At 38.1% G+C, this 20,169-nt stretch overlaps 1 protein-coding gene across 4 annotated transcripts in view; it reads left to right on the top strand.

The window, feature by feature from the left end:
- Positions 1 to 20,169, top strand: part of LOC107721185 (rho guanine nucleotide exchange factor 10-like) — a 43,355-nt gene that overhangs the window by 6,683 nt on the left and 16,503 nt on the right. For 2 of the 4 annotated variants that reach the window (XM_016529070.1, XM_016529078.1), the window contains exons 2-20: positions 1,291 to 1,381; positions 5,569 to 5,943; positions 7,460 to 7,765; positions 8,666 to 8,702; positions 8,981 to 9,069; positions 9,345 to 9,401; positions 9,808 to 9,995; positions 10,861 to 10,977; positions 11,759 to 11,870; positions 11,972 to 12,081; positions 12,752 to 12,829; positions 12,977 to 13,156; positions 13,454 to 13,570; positions 13,766 to 13,858; positions 14,153 to 14,323; positions 14,954 to 15,099; positions 15,270 to 15,460; positions 18,710 to 18,825; positions 18,927 to 19,054. In XM_016529070.1, coding sequence (XP_016384556.1) covers positions 1,345 to 1,381; positions 5,569 to 5,943; positions 7,460 to 7,765; positions 8,666 to 8,702; positions 8,981 to 9,069; positions 9,345 to 9,401; positions 9,808 to 9,995; positions 10,861 to 10,977; positions 11,759 to 11,870; positions 11,972 to 12,081; positions 12,752 to 12,829; positions 12,977 to 13,156; positions 13,454 to 13,570; positions 13,766 to 13,858; positions 14,153 to 14,323; positions 14,954 to 15,099; positions 15,270 to 15,460; positions 18,710 to 18,825; positions 18,927 to 19,054 — 2,648 coding nt within the window. In that variant the 5' untranslated portion in view covers positions 1,291 to 1,344. The remainder of the gene's footprint in view (positions 1 to 1,290; positions 1,382 to 5,568; positions 5,944 to 7,459; positions 7,766 to 8,665; positions 8,703 to 8,980; positions 9,070 to 9,344; positions 9,402 to 9,807; positions 9,996 to 10,860; positions 10,978 to 11,758; positions 11,871 to 11,971; positions 12,082 to 12,751; positions 12,830 to 12,976; positions 13,157 to 13,453; positions 13,571 to 13,765; positions 13,859 to 14,152; positions 14,324 to 14,953; positions 15,100 to 15,269; positions 15,461 to 18,709; positions 18,826 to 18,926; positions 19,055 to 20,169) is intronic. The other 2 variants (XM_016529087.1, XM_016529096.1) reach the window with 2 other exon arrangements.

Here is a 20,169-nt window from a genome sequence, read left to right on the forward strand (position 1 = left end):
GTGTGTGTGTGTGTGTGTGTGTGTGAGAGAGATAAAGGGTTTTTCTATCCCTCACTGTCACAGATAGGAGGGGGGTCGCTCATGTCTGCATGAACGTGTGTTTTCTGACTTTGACATACTGTACAGTGTAGCTTGCTAAAAGTGCAGTGAGGAATTTTTAGGCCAGTATTTTCTGGTGGAGTACTTTTCTGCGATAACACAAATCATATCAGTGCAAGTGAACAAACAGGCAAGATTATGAGAGTCATCAGGGTTGAATATGATTGAGGTAAGTCAGCGCAGATGTGATGGGTTGGTAAATTGTGAGGAGACGATTTGCTCCTAACTGACACCACTGGTCGACCCGTTATGTCAGTGTCGGGCTGAGATTTTTGGATTATCAGAAATTGAAAAACATGTTGGGGGGACTTGGTTCTGCACAGTGGTTGTTAATTGTATAGAATTAAACTTTAAATTGAATACAAACTTGCAGCTGATTGTATGAAAGGATTTTAAGCAGACTAAATGATTGGAGAAGTCAAGCGTATTTCACCAGAGAGAAGTCAGTTTCACTAGAAGATTGAGTTAGGACATTTTGATTTAAAAATTACGATGTCAAAAAAAATAAAGAAGAAATGAACTAAGATAAATAACATGCATTTACAAAATTTAATTAATATTTTATGCTGACTTTAACTAGTTGGCATAATCTTTTATTTTTGCATAGAAAAATTGTATTTTAACAAAACTGCTTTGACTTTCTAATTAACATTTACAGAATTTTTGCTCACCAAAGTCTTGTTGTGCAACCAACATACAGAAACAAGCATTTAAAAAAAAAAACATAAAACGGGAAATATTGTCATAGAGAAGACTTCTGCAGACTCCCATGACTGTGTGTTGAGGCCAGTGATATTTGTCTTGGACCCATTTCTGGGTCCCATTTCTATCATCTCTCCTTATCTCTTTAAATTGCTATATTTTTGTGATGATATTGTCTCCAAATGTTTATATAAATGTAAATATGCTCACAAATAATATGGACAATTTTAATGGTCCTTTTGGAGTTTGTTGTGCCCTGATCATCACTATGAACTACCATTGAATGGAAAGAGCTGCGTAACAATTATTTAAGAATATCAACTTTTGTGTTCCCTGGAAAATATGACATCATATGGGATTTTAACAACACAAGGATGAATAAATTATAGCACAATTGTAATTTTGGATGAACTATTGCTTTAGCTGTGAGGTTATTCTTGTGCGTGTTTGTGTGGGTGAACTCTGTCTGCTGTCTCTCTGCTCCTGTAGGTTTGTAAGAGTTGGTGAAGGATCTTTCCCTGATCACAGAAGAGTGTGTTCAGCATGGACATGGAGGATTTCCCCCCTCCTCCACCTGACCGTAAGCAACGCTGTCATCTTACAGCTCACACACACACTGTGTTTACGCTGACAAGCAGATACGTGTGTAAATGCAGATGGTGGTTAAAAATTTCTGGCACAAATGGAACGGTTTATTTTTAAAGTGTTTAAAAGCAAGATTTACTGACCGGTGTCATGGTCATATTCACTCTCACTGTGTCGAATGCCCTGGAATATCATGCTTATGGGAGCCTGAAGGATAGGGAGAAGAGAATGAACAGTGTAAACACATTCCATGGCTCAGCCACTAAAGGAGCGTGTGGGTTGAAGAGTGGAGGAACGCCAGAACGAATGCTGGGGAGGTGAAAAAAGCAGCCAGAAAACAGAGGCTCTGTCTTGATGCAGAGAGAAAGATTAGTTTACCTGATTAAAGTAGTGCTATAATTTAAGGGATAGTTGCTGACATTTACTCTCTCATGTCATTTCAGACCAGTCTTTGTACATACCTCTTGTACCACAGCTTGTACGCTAGATGGTTCATTTTTACTGTGCCATAATCTACACAATTGAATTCAGTTCATTTATATTGAATTAAATAATAATGAATTAATAAATGAAAATGAACCAATGAATGAATTAAATAGTTATTAGATCTTTAAAAACTTAAATTATATGATTTAGACTTAAATCCATATTTGCTAAATCCCAATTGCATTTGCTTTTATATTGCTAATAAAAGAAAGGTAAACGCTATAATACTTTTTTCATATATGGTTTACTTTTCTTTTTAAAAATGGTTTTGTCTAATGATTTATTAGACAGAACTGTTAAAGACCGTAAACTAATGAAGAGAATGGAGGTCTTATGCACATGTCTTCAGGCACTAGTGTTCTCAGTGATGACAAAATAAAAGTCTGACACTTATCGGCCAAACAGAAAAAAAAGTATCATCCAATGTGAAAAAATTTGATATATTGGTAGACCACTATTCAGTAGAGCAGTTTAAAAACATAATTTCCATTAAAGGTTCATTTTTAGTCAGCAAATTGGTATTCATTTTATGATTGTACACTGTCTGTAGCTCTGAGATCTTTGCTGAAAACAGCTAATCAGGGAATCAAAGGATCAGCATTGTAAGGAATGAGACCCATTTGAGTTGATCAGCTGGTGTTAAAGTTTAAACTAAAACTGCACACTTTCCACATTATTTTAAAGCTCTTACTGCATAAATATTCACCGTCAGTCATCTTTGCAAAGATATGGAAACTCCCACGTGCTTTATCTCCCTCTTACTCCATTCATTAGCACAGAGAGCTGATAAAGCCACTCTCTCTTTTCATGCCTCAATTACTTTTTTCAGACTAGTGTTTTTTCCCATCACACAGTTAAACAAAAAAGCTCATCTGAAGCCCCTCCACCTTTCCTGAACACTTAACCTTTTACATTTCCTCTCAAGGATTTAAGGATGTGGCCAAGTGGAGCTCTGCAATCCTGTACTGCCCTGTACTCCTATACCAGGTGCTCAGTCAAGTCATAGTTTGACCTCAGGATGCGTTTAAGCTTTGCTGCTGTTTTACCATGGAGTCAGATTATCCTTTTTTGTTTTGTTGTAAACTATCATTCACATTACTGAATGTCAAGTTGGGTGCATGGAGATTGTTTTGTTTGCATGCCGACTGTCATGTAGCTGTAAGTCATGCAGGGACGCCGCTCCTGCCAGCTCACAATGAATAAAGATCACATCCCATCTGTCAACAAGTAACAGTAGTGGTAAACCAAACTACTTTAAGATGGGTTCACACTGTACAGTTTTTTTATCCTTTAAAATTGTTGCTGGTCAGATTGTATTATATGACCCCAGTGAGATCTTTGGTACAAGCCAATTTTCATTTTCACTTTTTTTTTTTTTAGGATATTGTGTAGAATTTAACCAAATATTCAAACACTTCATATATATTTTTATATATACAGTGCCCTCCACTAATATTGGCACCCTTGGTAAATATGAGCAAAGGCAACTGTGAAAATAAATCTACATTGTTGATCTTTTTGACCTTTCATTAAAAAAAAAAATCACAAAAATTCTAACCTTTCATTGAAGTAAAACAATTAAAAGTGGGGAGAAAATCTCATGATGAAATAAATGTTGGCCATAATTATTGGCACCCCTAGAAATTATTATGAGTAAAATATCTCTGAAGTATATTCTCATTCATATTTACATTTATTAGCACACCAGGCTGACTAGGAGCTTGAAATTGTCCAGCCATGACGTCCTGTTCCACAGGATTATAAATATGAGGAGCACAAAGGCCAAATTCCTTAATCATCCATCACAAGCAGTGAAACCAAAGAATATAGTGATGCGCAGAACAAGATTGTTGAGCTTCACAAAATAGAAAGTGGCTGTAAGAAAAGAGCTAAAGCATTGAAAATCCCCATTTCCACCATTGGGGCAATAATTAAGAGGTTCCAATCAACAGAAAATGTTATGAATCTGCCTGGAAGAGGACATGTGTCTATATCATCCTAATGTATGGTGAGGAAGAGAGTTTGAGTGGCCAAAGTTGATTCTTGGGGTCAGAAAGCCTAAAAAAATTGGGTGCTAATAATTGTGTCCAACCTGGCTCTAAGTGGCTTAAAATGAGAAATGCTTTACTTATGGAAGTCAGCAGAGGAAATTGGTCTGTCAAGGTTGTTTTTGGACTGCAGCCTGAAGTCGGAGGACAGCGTGTTTCACTATGTTTGGAATCTCTGCTATTCCAGTGAGCAACCTCGTACCAGCACGCCATGGTGGATTTATCAACTTTAAGAGATAACCGTTTCCGTCAGCGGAAACATGGTTTCCTGGGCAGAGGTCCAGAGTCTTTCAGTTTTACCACTCCTCTCATTATCCCTGTGAGAGGAAAAACAAGCATTATTTAAGACTCCATGTAATGAATTTGAGTGGTTTAGAGATGTTACTGTCTGCATATGCAGTCTTGTTTTATAAATAAACTGTCTGTAAAACTCCGTAACAGGCTTAATTACTCTAGTCTAGTATAATGGCCACTGTGTGCACTTCAGCCCCGTGAGGGAGGCTGCGATTGGACGGGGGATCCAGAGCTGAATGGAGGAAAAGGACTCTCACATTACTCGCATTTCTAAAGAGTGACTCACTGGGTCAAGAACTGCCAAGTGTTTGATTCAAAATGGCCTTACACCATCAAGGGCTCCCTCCCTGTCTCTTCTCTTATTCCTCGGTCCTCCATTCTTGGATGTCTTTCATCCATACTGTAAGGCTGCCATTCGGTTTTTCAGTTTTTGCTGATGTAGGATCATTAAAGACCGACTCAGACAAAGCTTTCCTTAAAGGGACAGTTCACCCAAAAATGAAAATTCTGTCATTTACTCACCTTCATGCTGTGCTAAACCTGTATGACTGTTTCATCTTACACAAAAATGCAAATTTAGTAGAATTAGTAATTTTCCACTTTTTTTTCTTGCATTAAAAACAAGTTTTCAAGTTTAAAAAAAGAACAAAAGCTCCATGACAGTATCATAGTACTAGTTCATACAACAGCCAAATCAATAGCTATGTGATTAACAGACCACAATGTAAGTCATTCCACAAAAGAAGCTAAATCATACAGGTTTGAAATGACATAAGGGTGAGTAAATAATGACAGAATTTTTGGGTAAACTGTCCCTTTAAATTTAGTATAAGTAGCCTGTTTTGCAATGGCAGCATGTAATGTACAAACCAAACCACATGAGTGAGAAATCTTTGATCAATGTATTTGAATTTTAGTTCTTTCTCTCTGTCTTTTGTTCTCTGGTCCCAGTAGACATGTTTCCTCTTTAGCATTTCAGCCCTGTGGAAAATAAGCAGTGTGCTTTTTTTGACCCTGTTTCCTTTCAGCATATGTGTGCTTCCTGTACACCAGTTTTGGTGTTTGGTTTTGTTTCACTGTTCCCTTATAACTTTGTGCCATGTGTGACTCTTAGAGGCATTTTGAGAAAAGGGTTCTTGTACATAACCTAAAATTAGAATTTGCTCTTAAAAATCTGAACATGTGACTTTGTGAACCCTGGGTTGGCAGAGAGGAAGGCGGGAACAAACCTCAACCACAAATACTCCATTCACAGACTATCTAATTTTTCTAATTTATAGTTTATACCATACTCGACATCAGTAAAACAATGCGATGGAAACAGCAAAACACTTCTATCTCTCTCTCTCTTTAGTGTTGGATGACGAAGATGAAGGTGAGGAGTTTGAGTTTGATGACAGTGGTGATGAAGCCCCCGAGGCAGATCGGCCACCCCCTGAACCTGAGGGAATCTTAATGCATCCACCCTGCTCATTAACAGCCGGGGACGCACCTGTAAATGGAACAAGTCCAAACCCAGAGAACTTACTCACTGCAGAGGCTGATCTGCCCCCTCCACCTCAGGACTGCCCCACTAATAACAGCTCTTTGGCTCATGCACCCTTCCCACAGTGTGATCTACCCCCTCCTCCCATAGAGCTGTGTCAGAATGCAGCAGAACGCCAGGCCAGAGACCCTCCTCCACCATCAGAGGGCGCTATAGGAGCTGCTGTTGACAGCGAGCAGGACGGTAAGTTTACATGTAAGCACAGATATTAAGATGAATTATTTTATCTATGAAACTGATTTTAAAATTAATTAGTTAATTCTGCTTTCTAAAGATAGAAATCTCAAGAATATGATTATTTTATTCTATTGACAGCAATATAGATTTTTGAAAAAAGTCTTAATCTCAGATATGCTTCAATTTAAAGGGATTGTTCACCCAAAAATGAAAATTCTGTCATTAATTACTCGCCCTCATGTCGTTCCAAACCCGTAAGACCTCTGTTAATCTTCTGACCCTGCATAGACGGCAACACACAACTGACATGGACAAGGCCCAGAAAGGTAGTAAGGACATCGTTAAAATAGTCCATATGACATCAGTGGTTCAACCAAAACAAAAATAACGACTTTATTCAACAATTTCTACTTTTCTGTGTCAGTCTTTGACGCACATTCATGAGAGTATCATGACGCATTGTAAACAAGGCGCAGTGAAATCCAGATTCTATGTCAGAACGCCATCTCCTGCGTCATGCGTCGTGATACTCTCATGAATGGGTGTCGAAGACTGACATGGAAGAGAAGAAATTGATGAATAAAGTCATTATTTTTGTTTTCTTTGCACACAAAAAATATTCTCGTAACTTCATAAAATTGCGGTTGAACCACTGATGTCACATCATGGACTATTTTAATAATGTCCTTAATACCTTTCTGGGCCTTGAACGTGTCGGCTGCATTACTGTCTATGCATGCTCAGAGAGCTCTCGGATTTCATCAAAAATATCTTGATTTGTGTTCCGAAGATGAACAAAGGTCTTCTGTACTTACGTAATGTTTTAATGATTTTCTTTAGTTCAATAAAAATATAAAAGGCAACTAATTTTGAAAAAAAAAATTCTGTACAATATTACACATAATATTTTTCACAGTATAAATTGAGTTTTTTATACATGAAAATATATAGTACTTTTTTTACATACATAATGAAGGGGGGTTTTCACAGCGGACGATTATATTTGGGCGTCCTTACCAACAAAATCGTTGAAAACTGCTCTACAGTATTTTGTTGTGATGGTTTATGGTGACTACAATGAGTTTTATGCAATTAACCACTGGCCTTTGTGAGCATGAAACATGGCAATTAATTTTTTTGAATGTGTACAGTTATCAATCCCCCCACTACAACAGATTTGTGTATAACTGCCTGGAAATCAAATCGACAGCCATTTTGGTGGCAGCCCACTGCGTCCAATTGCTTTTTTTAATTCTTGCATGGTTTCTGAGGTTACATCTATTTCTTTCTTTCCTTCTGTCTTTTCTCTTTCTCTCTAACTGTTAATGTAGGTGATCTTCAGTTAGTTGTTTCAGGAATCCCTCCCACATAAGATCATATGAATTAACAAAGATTATTCACTAGAATAGCTGCATAAACTGAGATTTCTGTGTATTTTCCAATGGAAATGCAATTTTCACTTTCCTACAAGACTTACAGTCTCAGACTTTCCTGATAAGTCACTGTACTTTCTGATCAATAGTGAACAGAGGTGCCGGTGTGGTTACCACCTCTGCGTCCAACTCCAAGCTCAAAGTCAGCCCCTACTCTGTGATTGACATCGCCCCTCTCCAGCAGCATCTGCTGTCAGAGCAGAGCGGCCCTCCCTACTCTCCCCCAGCCATTGAGAGTGAAAGAGACATTCAGGATGTACCCAGTAGCCCTGGGTTGCTCTCTGGGTATTCAGTGCCAGTGCCCTGTGGTTATGCAACGCCCTCAAATGTGCCGGTGATCCCACCAACCTACACCACCCCAGTTATCATCCGACACTTCTCTATGGATGAAGATGGTAAAAAGAGAGATTATTCCCACCTGTTTCCATTTCATTTATTCTTTCCATTGATCTGGTTGGAATAGGGGTTCACCATCACCATACATATCCTCTCTCTTTTTACTTTCTCACCTCATTTCTCTCATGCGCTCGGTCTCTTCTTTTTCTGAAGATTTGCCATGAGGAAGTTGGGGATAATTTTAGCTGTGGCTTTGGCTGTGATGAGGTTTCCTGTTTTCTCTAAAGTGTAACAGTAGCCTGAATGTTAACTACATTTTACACGAGTATTGTCAAATGTATACACATTTTTACAAAACCATTTCTAACATTTATCATAATTAGTAGTTGTTTTTTAAAACCACTTTAAAACTGGCACGTCAATAAAGCAGTAGTATTATCAAAAGTGTTATATTTCGAAAAATGGAAATTATGCAGTGTAAATGTTGAATCAAAATCAAATCTTATAGTTTAAGTTTCTTCAAAGTAGCCACCCTTTGCTCTAAATTAGAATATATAGATTCATGTGCACACTATATATAGATTTTATTCATTATTTTTACATTTTATGACTAATTCATAGGAATGCTCAATTTATAATTATAATTTCATGCATTTAAGCTTAATCCTTTAGGTACAAAGTTTTTACAGTGATGAGAAACTTGCATCCAGGCAAGTTCATCTAGACTGGTAGTGTAGGTAGAGATGAGGAGGTGTGTTGAAACTTGTAGCAGACACACTCAGCACATTACTGTCCCCTTGTGGTGTAATGGTGTTCGAGCTATAAACCTGCAAATTTTTTTGGTTTTGACATGGTCTGAACTCACCTTTATGTGATTTTAAGAATTTTATGAAGCATATTTGAATGTGTTTATTGGTGCTATTCTGTTAATGCATCAATTGTTTTGTTGTGTCCTGCAGTGACTGTGGTGGGAGCAGGAAATACTCCAGTGGACAGGTGAGTGAGACCGCACAGATGTTCAGTACTGCTTTAATATGCATTCGACATCTCAGAGGAAGTAATGTCCTTCTGCTGTATGTAACATTTTGTACTATGAAGTACTTTTAGGGTTTTTTTCCTCTATTTTTGTGTGGGGTTTTTGGGTTTGCATGCTCGTGTACAAAACAGTTTGGACCTCATGTTCTCGTAATAATATTTGAATACTGCAGTGCCAACACAGATGGATATTTTAAAGGGAAGTGTTTATGAATATTTATTCCAAGTGGCATGTCCAGTGTTTTCAGTGAAGAGTGTCCAGTCATCAGAGAGGAAGATGCTCTTACCAAGTGGGTGTCAGACCCAGCAAACACGGCCTGGATGGAGAGTAAGTTCTCAGCATTTTGCTAGGCTAATAAAATGCTTAGATTTACATGCGAATGTATGTATGAAGCCTTGTTTGCCTTGTTTAGCTGTGTTTCCTGTTTCTGAAGAGAATCTCAGACATTTCCTTCCTTCTCGCTAAGAACTGCTACGCCTCTTTCAGAGGATTCATTAACACATACTGTACACACACTCTGAGACCCACTGCATTGCTTTGGTTTGGTTGGGCATGAGAATTTGAGCCATGTGTGTTTGTTGGCATGTTTCTATTTATTTTAGGTCCAGATGAAGTGATTTATGATGATGTACCAAGAGAGAACTCTGGATCAACTACAGGTGTGTTCATCTAGTCTTTATTGAATGATGTATTTCTTCATGTTTATTTACCTTCCAGCTAACAGCTGACAAGTTCATGTTGGGATTGCACACCACATTGCACATTTTGTATCTGTTTTATCCTGCATGTGTTTTTTTTTAAACTACAGTTATTAATGATTACATTCAAATTCAGATTAATTGACTGATCTAGAATTGTTTTAAAGAAATGGATGCATCTATAAAGCAATTATTTTTCCACCCCTGTAGACTGGCTATGAAAATGTGAGAGAGATGAAAACTGAGAGTAAAATTTGCCTGCTCAGCAATAAGATGGTGTCATGTGACTGACAGCTCTGTTGTTACAGCTCATGAGGGATAGAATGGGGGCTGTTTTTGAATAATGTGAAAACTATGTGCATGTCAGACCCAGATGAGATGATCTATGATGATGTTGAGTTCGGGGAAGAGGGCGGCAGCAGCTCTCTGGACAACGGCTGGAGCTCCAGTGAGTTTGAGAGCTATGAGGAAGCCAGTGACACAGAGAATGGACATGGAGAGAATGGCCTCCCAGATGCCTTTGTCAGGGGCCGTGCACCCAGCAAGAAAACGCATGTATGTATTCATACTGATTCTGTCTCTCTCATTATTTCTCTCCTTTTTCCTCTGCTGTTTCTTTGGCTTGAACAGCAGAGATGCAGTGTGATAGAAGTTTAGAAGTGTGTGTGTGATTGTAATGAGATCTGATGCCTGGATCATAGGTTTTTCACATTTGCCCACGGCCCCACGCTAATATTTAAAAACGGGAAAAGACCTCAATCTGCTTGTAATGGTTTTGGTTTTGTTTGTGTGTGTAGGCACTGATTCAGTAGAAGAGGTTTATTTGAGTGAATACTGTGTGTGTGTGTGTGTTTATTTCAAAGTCTGGCCAAGGCATTGGTTTATTTCTGAAGTGGCAGAACAAATTTAGAGTCATAATTTTGAAACCGTCATTGAGAGAGGGATTTGTGGGAGTTTGTTAAAGAGTGTGTGTGTGTAGGTGTGTGAGAGGTTTAAGATTCGTTTGTGAGGAAGTGCTCAAAATGAAATGTGTTAAGGGAATTTTCCACGTTTTTTTTTTTTTTTGAAGTAATATTTCTGAATCATATCTGTGGCATGCCATCATTTGTAACCAGCAATAATTTTGTCCCATGCCTCACTATGCTTGCACAATCTTTATGTAATGTTATTTAAAATAAGTAATGCTGTATTTAAGAATTATTTCAGAATTCATTTGATTCTAATTTTGTAATGTTGGTTATTGGCCATTACAGAAAATAATTATTATAAATATTATGGAATTTTATTTTCAGTAAATGGAAAACAACAGCATGCCATATAAACATTAGGTATATTACTGGAGTGAGATTCTGAACAGAATGAGGGAGTGAAGGAGTGATGGCGGCTGTGTGCAGTAACTCATTCTCTGCCCCCCGTTCAGCTGTCTGAAGATCTGGCGCGTTTGAAAGAGCATTATGAGAGAAAGATGCGAGATCTCATGGCAAACACAGTGGGGACAGTAGAGCTGCAGCAGCTCAAACACAAACATGAGCAAAAGGTAAAAGAACAAGAATGTGTATGTCAGCCTGACTGACAGCTCTCCATCCCTGGAGGAGCTCTTTCTTCTCTGTGCTAGTCGTCCTGGTGGTGGGCTTCCTCTGTTTAACCCCCAGACCTCCATCATCCCCACTAAACATCTGTTTGTGTCTCCATAGATGTAGCTGGTGTCATCTGTGGAGAGTGAATGTTGTACACAATTTTACTTCTCATTCATCCTCTGGCTTCGCATGTCATTCTGTGTTTGAAAATATTGTTGGTATACAATTTTGCCCTTCAGTGACTGCCACAGCAGGGCACACAATTTATTAAATATTGGTATAATGGGACTACTTTTGCAGTTGCGGAGCTGCAGTTGCAGTCGCTGTTTCTCTTATTTATCCATCAGTCTTCACGTTCTCTTATCCCTCATTTTACTCATCTGGTGTCAGTGTCGATTGATCATTGTGTTTGGATGCATGTTTTGTTGAGATCTTATGTTTTAGTTGGATAGTTATTCTCCATGGTGAATGTCTGTTAAAATGATGTGAAATCTCAGGGGTGAATTCGCTAAAGAGTTGGGACGCTTTTGTCTGCAGTATTCCTGAAGCTAACTTTGCTAAAATGAATCAGGGATTGCAGTATGTATGGATTTCTTTATAGAGTTTTTGTGTACTGTTACTTGATTTGCATAATTTTTAGCACAGTTAGAATCTTCTCTCATTTTTAGTGAATTCCCCCCTTGTTATTTTAAGTGATTGTAGTTCAGAACTCACTGCTGAGACCTGTTGCATGTGCTACAGATGCAGCGACTCGTAAAAGCAGCCAAAGATGGGACTAAAGATGGTCTGCAGAAAACCAAAGCCGCGGTGAGAAAGGGACGATCTTTCATCCGCACCAGATCTCTCTGTCATGGTAAGAGCACCGTAGTACATCCTCCAGCTTACTTAATTCACAAATGGTTGATTAAAAGCCTCCTTCTGTTTAATTCATTTGATTCATCATTATTTCCTTAGAGAAGAAACCCAGCTGCTTTGATGAAGAGTCAGATCTGTTCATCGAGGTGGAGTGTTTTAATGTGGACCCGGTGCTGGGACCTGCACCTGATGGGCTCTCTCAACACCAGGTTCTGTCTTACACAGCCTTATCTGCCTTTTCTGAGCCATTTTTTCAGTTACTTTTAATCAACTGTTGACAAGGGTTTTTATATACAGTACTGTTCGAACGTTTGGGGTTAGTATTTTTTCTTAATATTTATTCAGCAAGCATGCATTAGTCAAATGTGACTTTTAAGACTTTTACATTATTAAAGATTTCAAGATTGCAAATGCTGATCTTTTGAACTGTTTCACTTATCAGATAATCCTGAAAAAAATACATCATGGTTTCCACAGAAATATTAAGCAGCACAACTTTTCAACACTGATAATAAGACAAAGCACCAAATCAGCATATTAGAATGATTTCTGAAGGATCACGTGACACTGAAGACTAGAGTAATGGCTGCTGAATATTCAGCTTTGCCACCACAGGAATAAATTACGTTTTAAAATATATTAAAATCGAACAAACAAAGTTATTTTAAATTGTAATAATATTTCACAACTGTTTTTTGATCAAATAAATGCCTTGTTGAGCAAAATAAACTTATTTCAAAAACAACTAAATCTTACTGATTCTAAACTTTTGAAGAGTAGTTAATGAAGTAATTTCTTTAAAATAAATGCATACATTTTCTGAGTGTGACTTGAGTGCCCCTGTATGTTGTTTTTGTGTGTGCATGAACATGTAAACAGGTGATGAGGAGATGCATTCTGGAGATGATTCTAGAGAGTGAGAAGAATTATCTGGAAGCTCTGAAGAGAATTTTAGAGGTTTGTACTATTTTTGTCTGATCTGGTTTACATTGCAGTGGAAATTTGTTTTTTAAATGCATTGTAATGTGAAACCTTTATTTTAGTTTCTGCACACATTAATTATCCAATAATGTAAATTCTTTTTACGTGCTTTACACATAACAGCAATATGAGAAGCCGCTTGCTGAGATTGAGCCTCGGTTACTGAGTGACCGCAAGCGCAAGGTGATGTTTTATCGGATTCGGGAGATCCTGCAGTGCCACGCCCTGTTCCAGATGGCACTGGCCAGCCGTGTGTCCGACTGGGATGAGCTGGAAATGATCGGAGATGTGTTTGTAGCATCGGTGAGATATCAAAGTTTTATTAAATTGTATGTCTTTTTTCTACGTAAAAAGAACTACATTAATATTGCGCCTCCATGCACCGTCTACACTCCTTTTCTAAACTTTTAATCACACACCACACCCTTTATCTGAGTTTCTACATGTACAAACCTTCTCCACCCGTAACCAGCTGTTGTGAGGTGTGTGTGTGTGTCTAAAGTGTATCTGCAACAGTAGAAACTGTAGTTCATAAAAAAAGCATTATGGTTTCCACTCTCTTTCCACTCGCCGTCACCTCTCTTTCTGTCTCTTCTGCAGTTTTCTAAGTCCATGGTGTTGGACGCTTACAGTGAATATGTGAATAACTTCAGCTTGGCGATGGGAGTGGTGCGGAAGGCGTGTGCCGCTAAGCCCTGTTTCCTTGACTTCCTCAAGGTGAGACATCCCAAAAGTCCAGAATATTCCTGTGGTGCAGTAATTACATATAAACCAGTTCTGTGCTGTTCTGTTACATAATTCACAAAAATAAGCTTCAAGGCTTTGGTGATCTAAATCCCGAACTGTTGAACAGTAGTGTATGTTTTTGCTCATAATTCATTCTTGAGCTTTGCTGATTCTATTTGTGTATAGCATCGTCAGGAGACCAGTAAAGACCGTCTGACCCTCTATGGACTGATGATGAAGCCTATTCAGCGGTTCCCTCAGTTTATACTGCTGCTGCAAGTGCGTCTTATCTCTCACACACACTCACACACAGACTTTTAGTTCTGTTAGTATTAAAAAAAAAAGCACATGTGCTCCAGTATATTAAAATATTTTAAAAATCTTGATATCTCCAGAAGAGGGCACCTCTTTCTTTCTGATCCGCATCACATCAACAGTCACTCTGATGTGGAGGCACTTTCATGTAGTTCACGAAGTCACATGAGGCAGAACTGTTTCATAGATGCTTAGATTTTTATTTATTCAGTTTTTCTGTTACTTTTCACAGGCTAACATCCATTATCTTTTGTGTAGGACATGCTAAAGAACACGCCGGTGGGTCATCCCGACCGTCTTCCTCTTCAGATGGCTCTCACTGAACTGGAAACGCTTGCCGAAAAATTAAATGAGAGGAAAAGAGAGGCAGATCAGCGCTGTGAGATCAGACACATCGCTAAGGCTATGAATGAACATTACCTCAACAAGGTACTGCAGCCCCTCTGCTCCAAGACCTGGCATGAGAACTTGTCCTCTGATTGATCACAGTACACCTCAAAAAAGTGTATGAATGTATATGTGTGTGGGTGTTTCGTCTAATTCGTTATTTGACATTTGGTAGTTTCACATAGTGCGGTTAAACCCAGAGTGTGTCTGATTTTAGTGAAGCCCTGCTGTCGCTGATATGAAGTCAGTACTGAGCCAATCCTCTAAACAGAACCAGCTTGAATGCTCCACACCATCTGGAGCTCTGATATATTTTGCTAAACTTTGCACTCTGTGACTTCTTGCTCTTTCATGTGGATGGATAGGTGTGTTTTTTCTCTCTAAATTACGTTAAGTTTAGCTTTTATGGTCTGCTTTAGCTAATAATAGAATATTATCAATATTTTGCCATGATGTAATAAGTAGAAGCTAATGTTTTTAGCATGTTTTACTTTCCATTTTGTTCCTCAAATCAACCCTCAGACCAATTTGGATGAGTGTGTGTGTGTGTGTCCAGGTTCAATTGATGAATGACTGTGACTAAGTAGGACCCTTAAATTTTTAATTCCCAGCTCAGTCCTTTTATTGCTGTTTCTGCTTCTCTCTCCATTTATCTCTCTCTCTGTCTCTCAGCTGCTGAGCAGCGGCAGCCGTTATCTGATTCGTTCTGATGATGTTGTGGAAACTGTTTATAATGATCGCGGGGAGATCATTAAGACAAAAGAACGACGAGTCTTTCTTCTGAATGATGTGCTCATGTGTGCCACCCCCAACTGGCGGTATGAGCCGTTACACATATCCATTATCTGTAATAACTGTCAGTCTGAACTGTTTAGCACGACAACATCACTCCAGAAAACATTTTAATTTCTACATCTTTACAGTAAAACCTTCTTCCTCCACATAAATCTCTCCTCTGCCTGATTAAACTAGCTTTTCTCTCCTTCAGCCCCTCTCAGGATGGAGTGAATGTGGGAGCTGGAGGTGAAGGTGTCCCCTCAGGACAGCGCTTCCTGCTCAAGTGGAGCGTTCCTTTGAGTTTGGTTGAGGTTGTAGAGTTTGGCTCCAGCGAAGAGATGGGCGACTCCCGATTTCCCCCCTCGCACTCAGGAGATAAATTCGTCATTAATGCTAAACCTAGTAAGTTCCTGTTATACAGACAAAAATATGTTTGCAAACACATCTACCTTGTGCCAAATTTCTGAAGCTAAGTCAAAGTCTGACTGAATCTTGGTGCTAGAACTCATTTTTTTGTATTACTGGAGGTCAAGGTCAAATGGTGGTTCAGGTTCTGGGTTGAAAACCCAAACTTTTCACATTCAAGCACTGGTTGGGCCATGAATTACAGAGATTACTACTCAGACCACAACTATGTCCTTGAATGAGGCTTTTCCAGAAGGAATATAGCTGTAGATATTGTGCTTGAAGTTGTTTTGGATAGAAACGTCAGCTCGATTTAAAAAATAATCGAACAACTTAACATAGCCAAGTGATTGTAGCAATAGGAGGAAGTGCTTAGAGAGATATTCATTCTGCACCACCCTTAAACAACAATGCACTTGTGCTATTTTTAAATGTGCAGAGATGTGACATTTAAAGGACTCGTACTTATTCAGAGAGAAATATGGTCAGATTTGAAATATGGTCAGATCCAGATAAAGATGTCATAGATTATTCCATGTTGTTGAATGGAAAACGTGACTCTGAAGATACTGGCATTAGACATCATTCACTGTGCTTTTCCAGTGTCCCAGACATTTTGACATAATGATGATTGAAGTCTGGCTTTTAATGTGACATCCTAAAAATTAATCATTGATAGAAACATGTCAGGAGAAACTGCGAAGACCGAAAACTATAGAGAGAGATGGGGATAGGGAAAGGAGGAGGTAAGAGATAGAACTGAAAAGCTTTCTGCTTAAAGCACGGAAGTTAGACACACAACATTTCTCCTCATTATACCATGCAAAGCAGGATGCTTTGAAGTGTTCGCCAAGTGCTGTGCTAGTCCGCTAAAAGTCATCTGTTTTAGTGGATTGCCTGTTTCCCCAGGGATTATAGTCAGAGGGTTGTTTTAAAAATGACTGCTGTCCTACCTCCTGTAAATATGGGTTTCAATTAGGGATGCACCGATACCACTTTTTCCAGTACTCGCCCGATACCGATACTTTTATTTTGCATCCCTAGTTTCAATGTAATGCTTGATGAATATTTATAATGTTGTGCTGATTTACATATATGTGACCCTGGACCACAAAACCATTCATAAGTAGCATGGGTAAATTTGTAGCAATATCCAACAATACAAAAATTATCGATTTTTCTTTTCTGCCAAAATCATTAGGATAGTAAAGATCATGTTCCATGAAGATATTTTGTAAATTTCGTACCGTAAATATATCAAAACTTAATTTTTGATTAGTAATATGCATTGCTAAGGACTTCATTTGGACAACTTTAAAGGTGATTTTTCTCAATATTTAGATTTTTTTGCACCCTCAGATTCCAGATTTTCAAATAGTTGTATCTCGGCCAAATATTGTCCTATCCTAACAAACCATACATCAATGGAAAGCTTATTTATTCAGCTTTCGGATGATAAATCTAAATTTCTAAATTTCATAAAACCTATAACTGGTTTTGTGGTCCAGGGTCACATATGTATCTTTTGGATTCTGCAGTTCTTGCAGCCGTCAGAGACTCCAGTGCAGAAAACACAGAATAATAATAAAACAGCCCTTCAGTGCTTGACCCCTAATGACGCAACATTTCTTTTCAAAATCATCTGCCGTTGAGGACGTCTTTTCTCCTCTTGGAGGCTGTCTGCTCTGTTTTTGTGGTTTGGAGAGAACGGGTCACACTGACTCACAATGCTGAACAAAAGAGGAAAGACTGTTTTTCCTGTTTCATTGCGTGTGCTCTGTTCAGCACAGCTGAGGTGACAAATGAAGGGACTCCGGTGGGATTTTACAAGATATTATGCAAAAACCCACACTGTAGAAGTACAACACTGTAGGTCTCAATTGGATTCTTGTTTAAGCTTTTATAGTTTTAGACAGAGAGAAAAAATGTTGGACTCTCTGTGCCTTTCTACTAATGCATGAAGGTAGAAAAATCACTTTTCTGTGCATTTGAAAAAGACTGGTGTTGTCTCTATGGTTACTGAAAACACAGTCTGTGTGCAAGAGCTGCTCTGATTCAAACTAGAGCACTGAATCAAGAGCTCTTGCATTCCCAGCCTCTTTCTGTCTTTATTCTCTCTCGTTTTACTTTTTAAATTCTAATTAACCACGAAGAACAAAGCTACCAGGAGGGGAGGTGATGTCACTGTTACGGATGCTGTGAAAAGGTTATGGAGATATTCCAGAGTACCATTTTACATTTTTCAATTTTGCTGAAGCTTAAAGAGTGTATACATTTTCTATAGTTTTTCTGTTAAGTTTAGTTAGTAAGTGTGTAAGACTTTGTGAAGTGCTGAAGTACCACCTTGGTATTTGTCAGTGTTATTTTAGTAATTTATATACTATTACAGTAATTATTAATATTGGCTTTTATTTTTATATTTTCATGGTTTTCTTTTTTTATTTTAATTTATATTTTAGTACTTTTATTGTTTTTTTTAGATTTCTTTATAGCTTTAATTTTTATTTCAGTTTTAGTTTTAGTAATATTAGTACTTAAACTTATTTCAGTTAGTTGCCAAGGCAGCCTTTCTAATATTTAAGTTGTTTTAATTTCAGTTACTGAAAACAATTTTTTGTAGTTTTAAATTTAGTTAACAATTAACAGGTCTTTATAAAATGATGCACAAGGGCAACAAAGTTTTGTCCTCTTTTATAAATGATGAATGTTGCATACTTGCAGAACCTGATGCAACTGAACAAAACAAAAACACACAAATGCAGCCAACTGCAGGCTGTGTGAGATCTTATATGGCTGACTCTGCCTTCTGAGCCATGTTTCATTGGTGTATCTGTGTGTGAGAGAGACTCACATTTTACTTCAGCTCTGAGTAGAAGAAAATACATGCTTGCTCCTTTTCTCTCTCATTCTCTCGATCTCCTTTTCCCCTCACTCTCTACTCAACATTTCTGTCTCTCTCTTTATCTTGGAAGAGCAGAGCAGCACAAAGCAGTCTATTGTGTGGGTCAGTATTTGGGAAGCAGACAGCACAGTCTCATAATGACTCATCTGAACCAGCGTTTAATGATTCACTGTATACTATGATTCAGTTTCAGCCGTAATCCTTAGTGCTAGTGAAGATGGGAAATTTTAATTGACCCAAACTAAACAAACAGCAGTGTGATGGTGGTATTATTTAAGCCGTTTAAAGGTAAGAATTGTTATTACTTGGAGTTTTAACTTCAATCGGCTGTGTCTCATTTGCAGGTAAGTTTTATATGGGTCCAGGGCAGCTTTACCAGGACCTACAGAACCTGATCCATGACCTGGGTTTGGTGAACCAGATCTCTACTATGATCAGCAGTCTGAAGGGGAATTATCAGGTGAGGTGTTCATATCACAAACACTTTAGGATCAATATTTAAACCAGGATGCACACCGTTCTTACCACTCAAAGTCCATTTTACACTCTCTCTCTTTCCAGAATGTTAATGGGATAGTTGCTCAGGATTGGGTTTCAGGTCTCCAGCGCCTGATTTTAAAGAAAGAGGAGGAGATTCGGGCAGCTGATCGCTGTAGGATACAACTACAGTTACCAGGGAAACAAGACAAGTATGTGTGACCTCGACTTGACCCGACATGTCTTATTATCCTCAATGTTGAAAACAGTTGTGCTGATTAATATTTTTTTGGAAACCTTATACATTTTTTTTCAGGATTCTTTGATGAATAGAAAGTTCAAAAGTACTGCATTTGTTTGAAATTAGATTTATTTTGTGACATTATAAATGTCTTTACTGTCACATTGAATCAATTTAATGCATCATTGGTGAATAAAAGTATTCATTTCTTTATAAAGAAATCTTGGTGATCCAAATTTTTAAATGGTAAAATTTAAATTTTTAGAGGGTTATAAATGTATTTACATATTTAATTGCAATTAATATTAACTATCCTTATTGTAGTTAATGTGTTGTTTCAATTATATTGCAATTGTCTTTTTAGTATTATTATTATCTTTTATTAGGGAGCAGAAATATACCATAATTTGGATTTATTTGGTCTTCCTGAATGTCTTAAAACTCAGGCTTTTAAATTATCAAACTGCCATGTCTCTGTGTTTACGTGACTCGGTGCTTAAAGAATGACCTTAAGTCCCTAATCAGAGCCCAAAGACCGTCTTGTGCGGCTATTATACTCCTCCTTTGGATCAGGAGCTTTAGAGTGTGCAGTTGTCAAAAACATACGCACACACCGATTATTTGCGACTGTATGCTTGGATTTTAGTGTCTGGATTATAGGAGTATCTTTAGACTCCCAGCTGTCAAACTAATTCTTCTGATAACATAAATCTCTCTCACACACTGTGACTTCTGGAAAATGTATGCTGTTGACTTTCTTTTTGAGTTAGTGGTGGGAGTAGTCTGGATTACATGGCTTCACTATTTTAGTTCTGGTCATTATTCTATCTATTATTTCTACACAATGAAAGTTTAAGGGCCCCTTTCGAAAGTCATAAAATACTAACAAAAGTAGGAAAGTTATCAATTCTGTGATCTGTTCATTAGTATTGAAACTGGCCAATTATTAAATCATATCCTGCAAAGTCACAGATAAACAGGATAGGACCCTGTCTGTTTCTCCAGCTGCCTGACAGTTCGCCAGACCAGCTGAACCCGTGCTGAGATATTTAGACTACCCAAGAGATTTGTATACTGCCTGATGCA

Source organism: Sinocyclocheilus rhinocerous, unplaced genomic scaffold (genome assembly GCF_001515625.1).
Source record: "Sinocyclocheilus rhinocerous isolate Xijiao unplaced genomic scaffold, SAMN03320098_v1.1 scaffold432, whole genome shotgun sequence".
Taxonomy (NCBI): Eukaryota; Metazoa; Chordata; class Actinopteri; order Cypriniformes; family Cyprinidae; genus Sinocyclocheilus; species Sinocyclocheilus rhinocerous.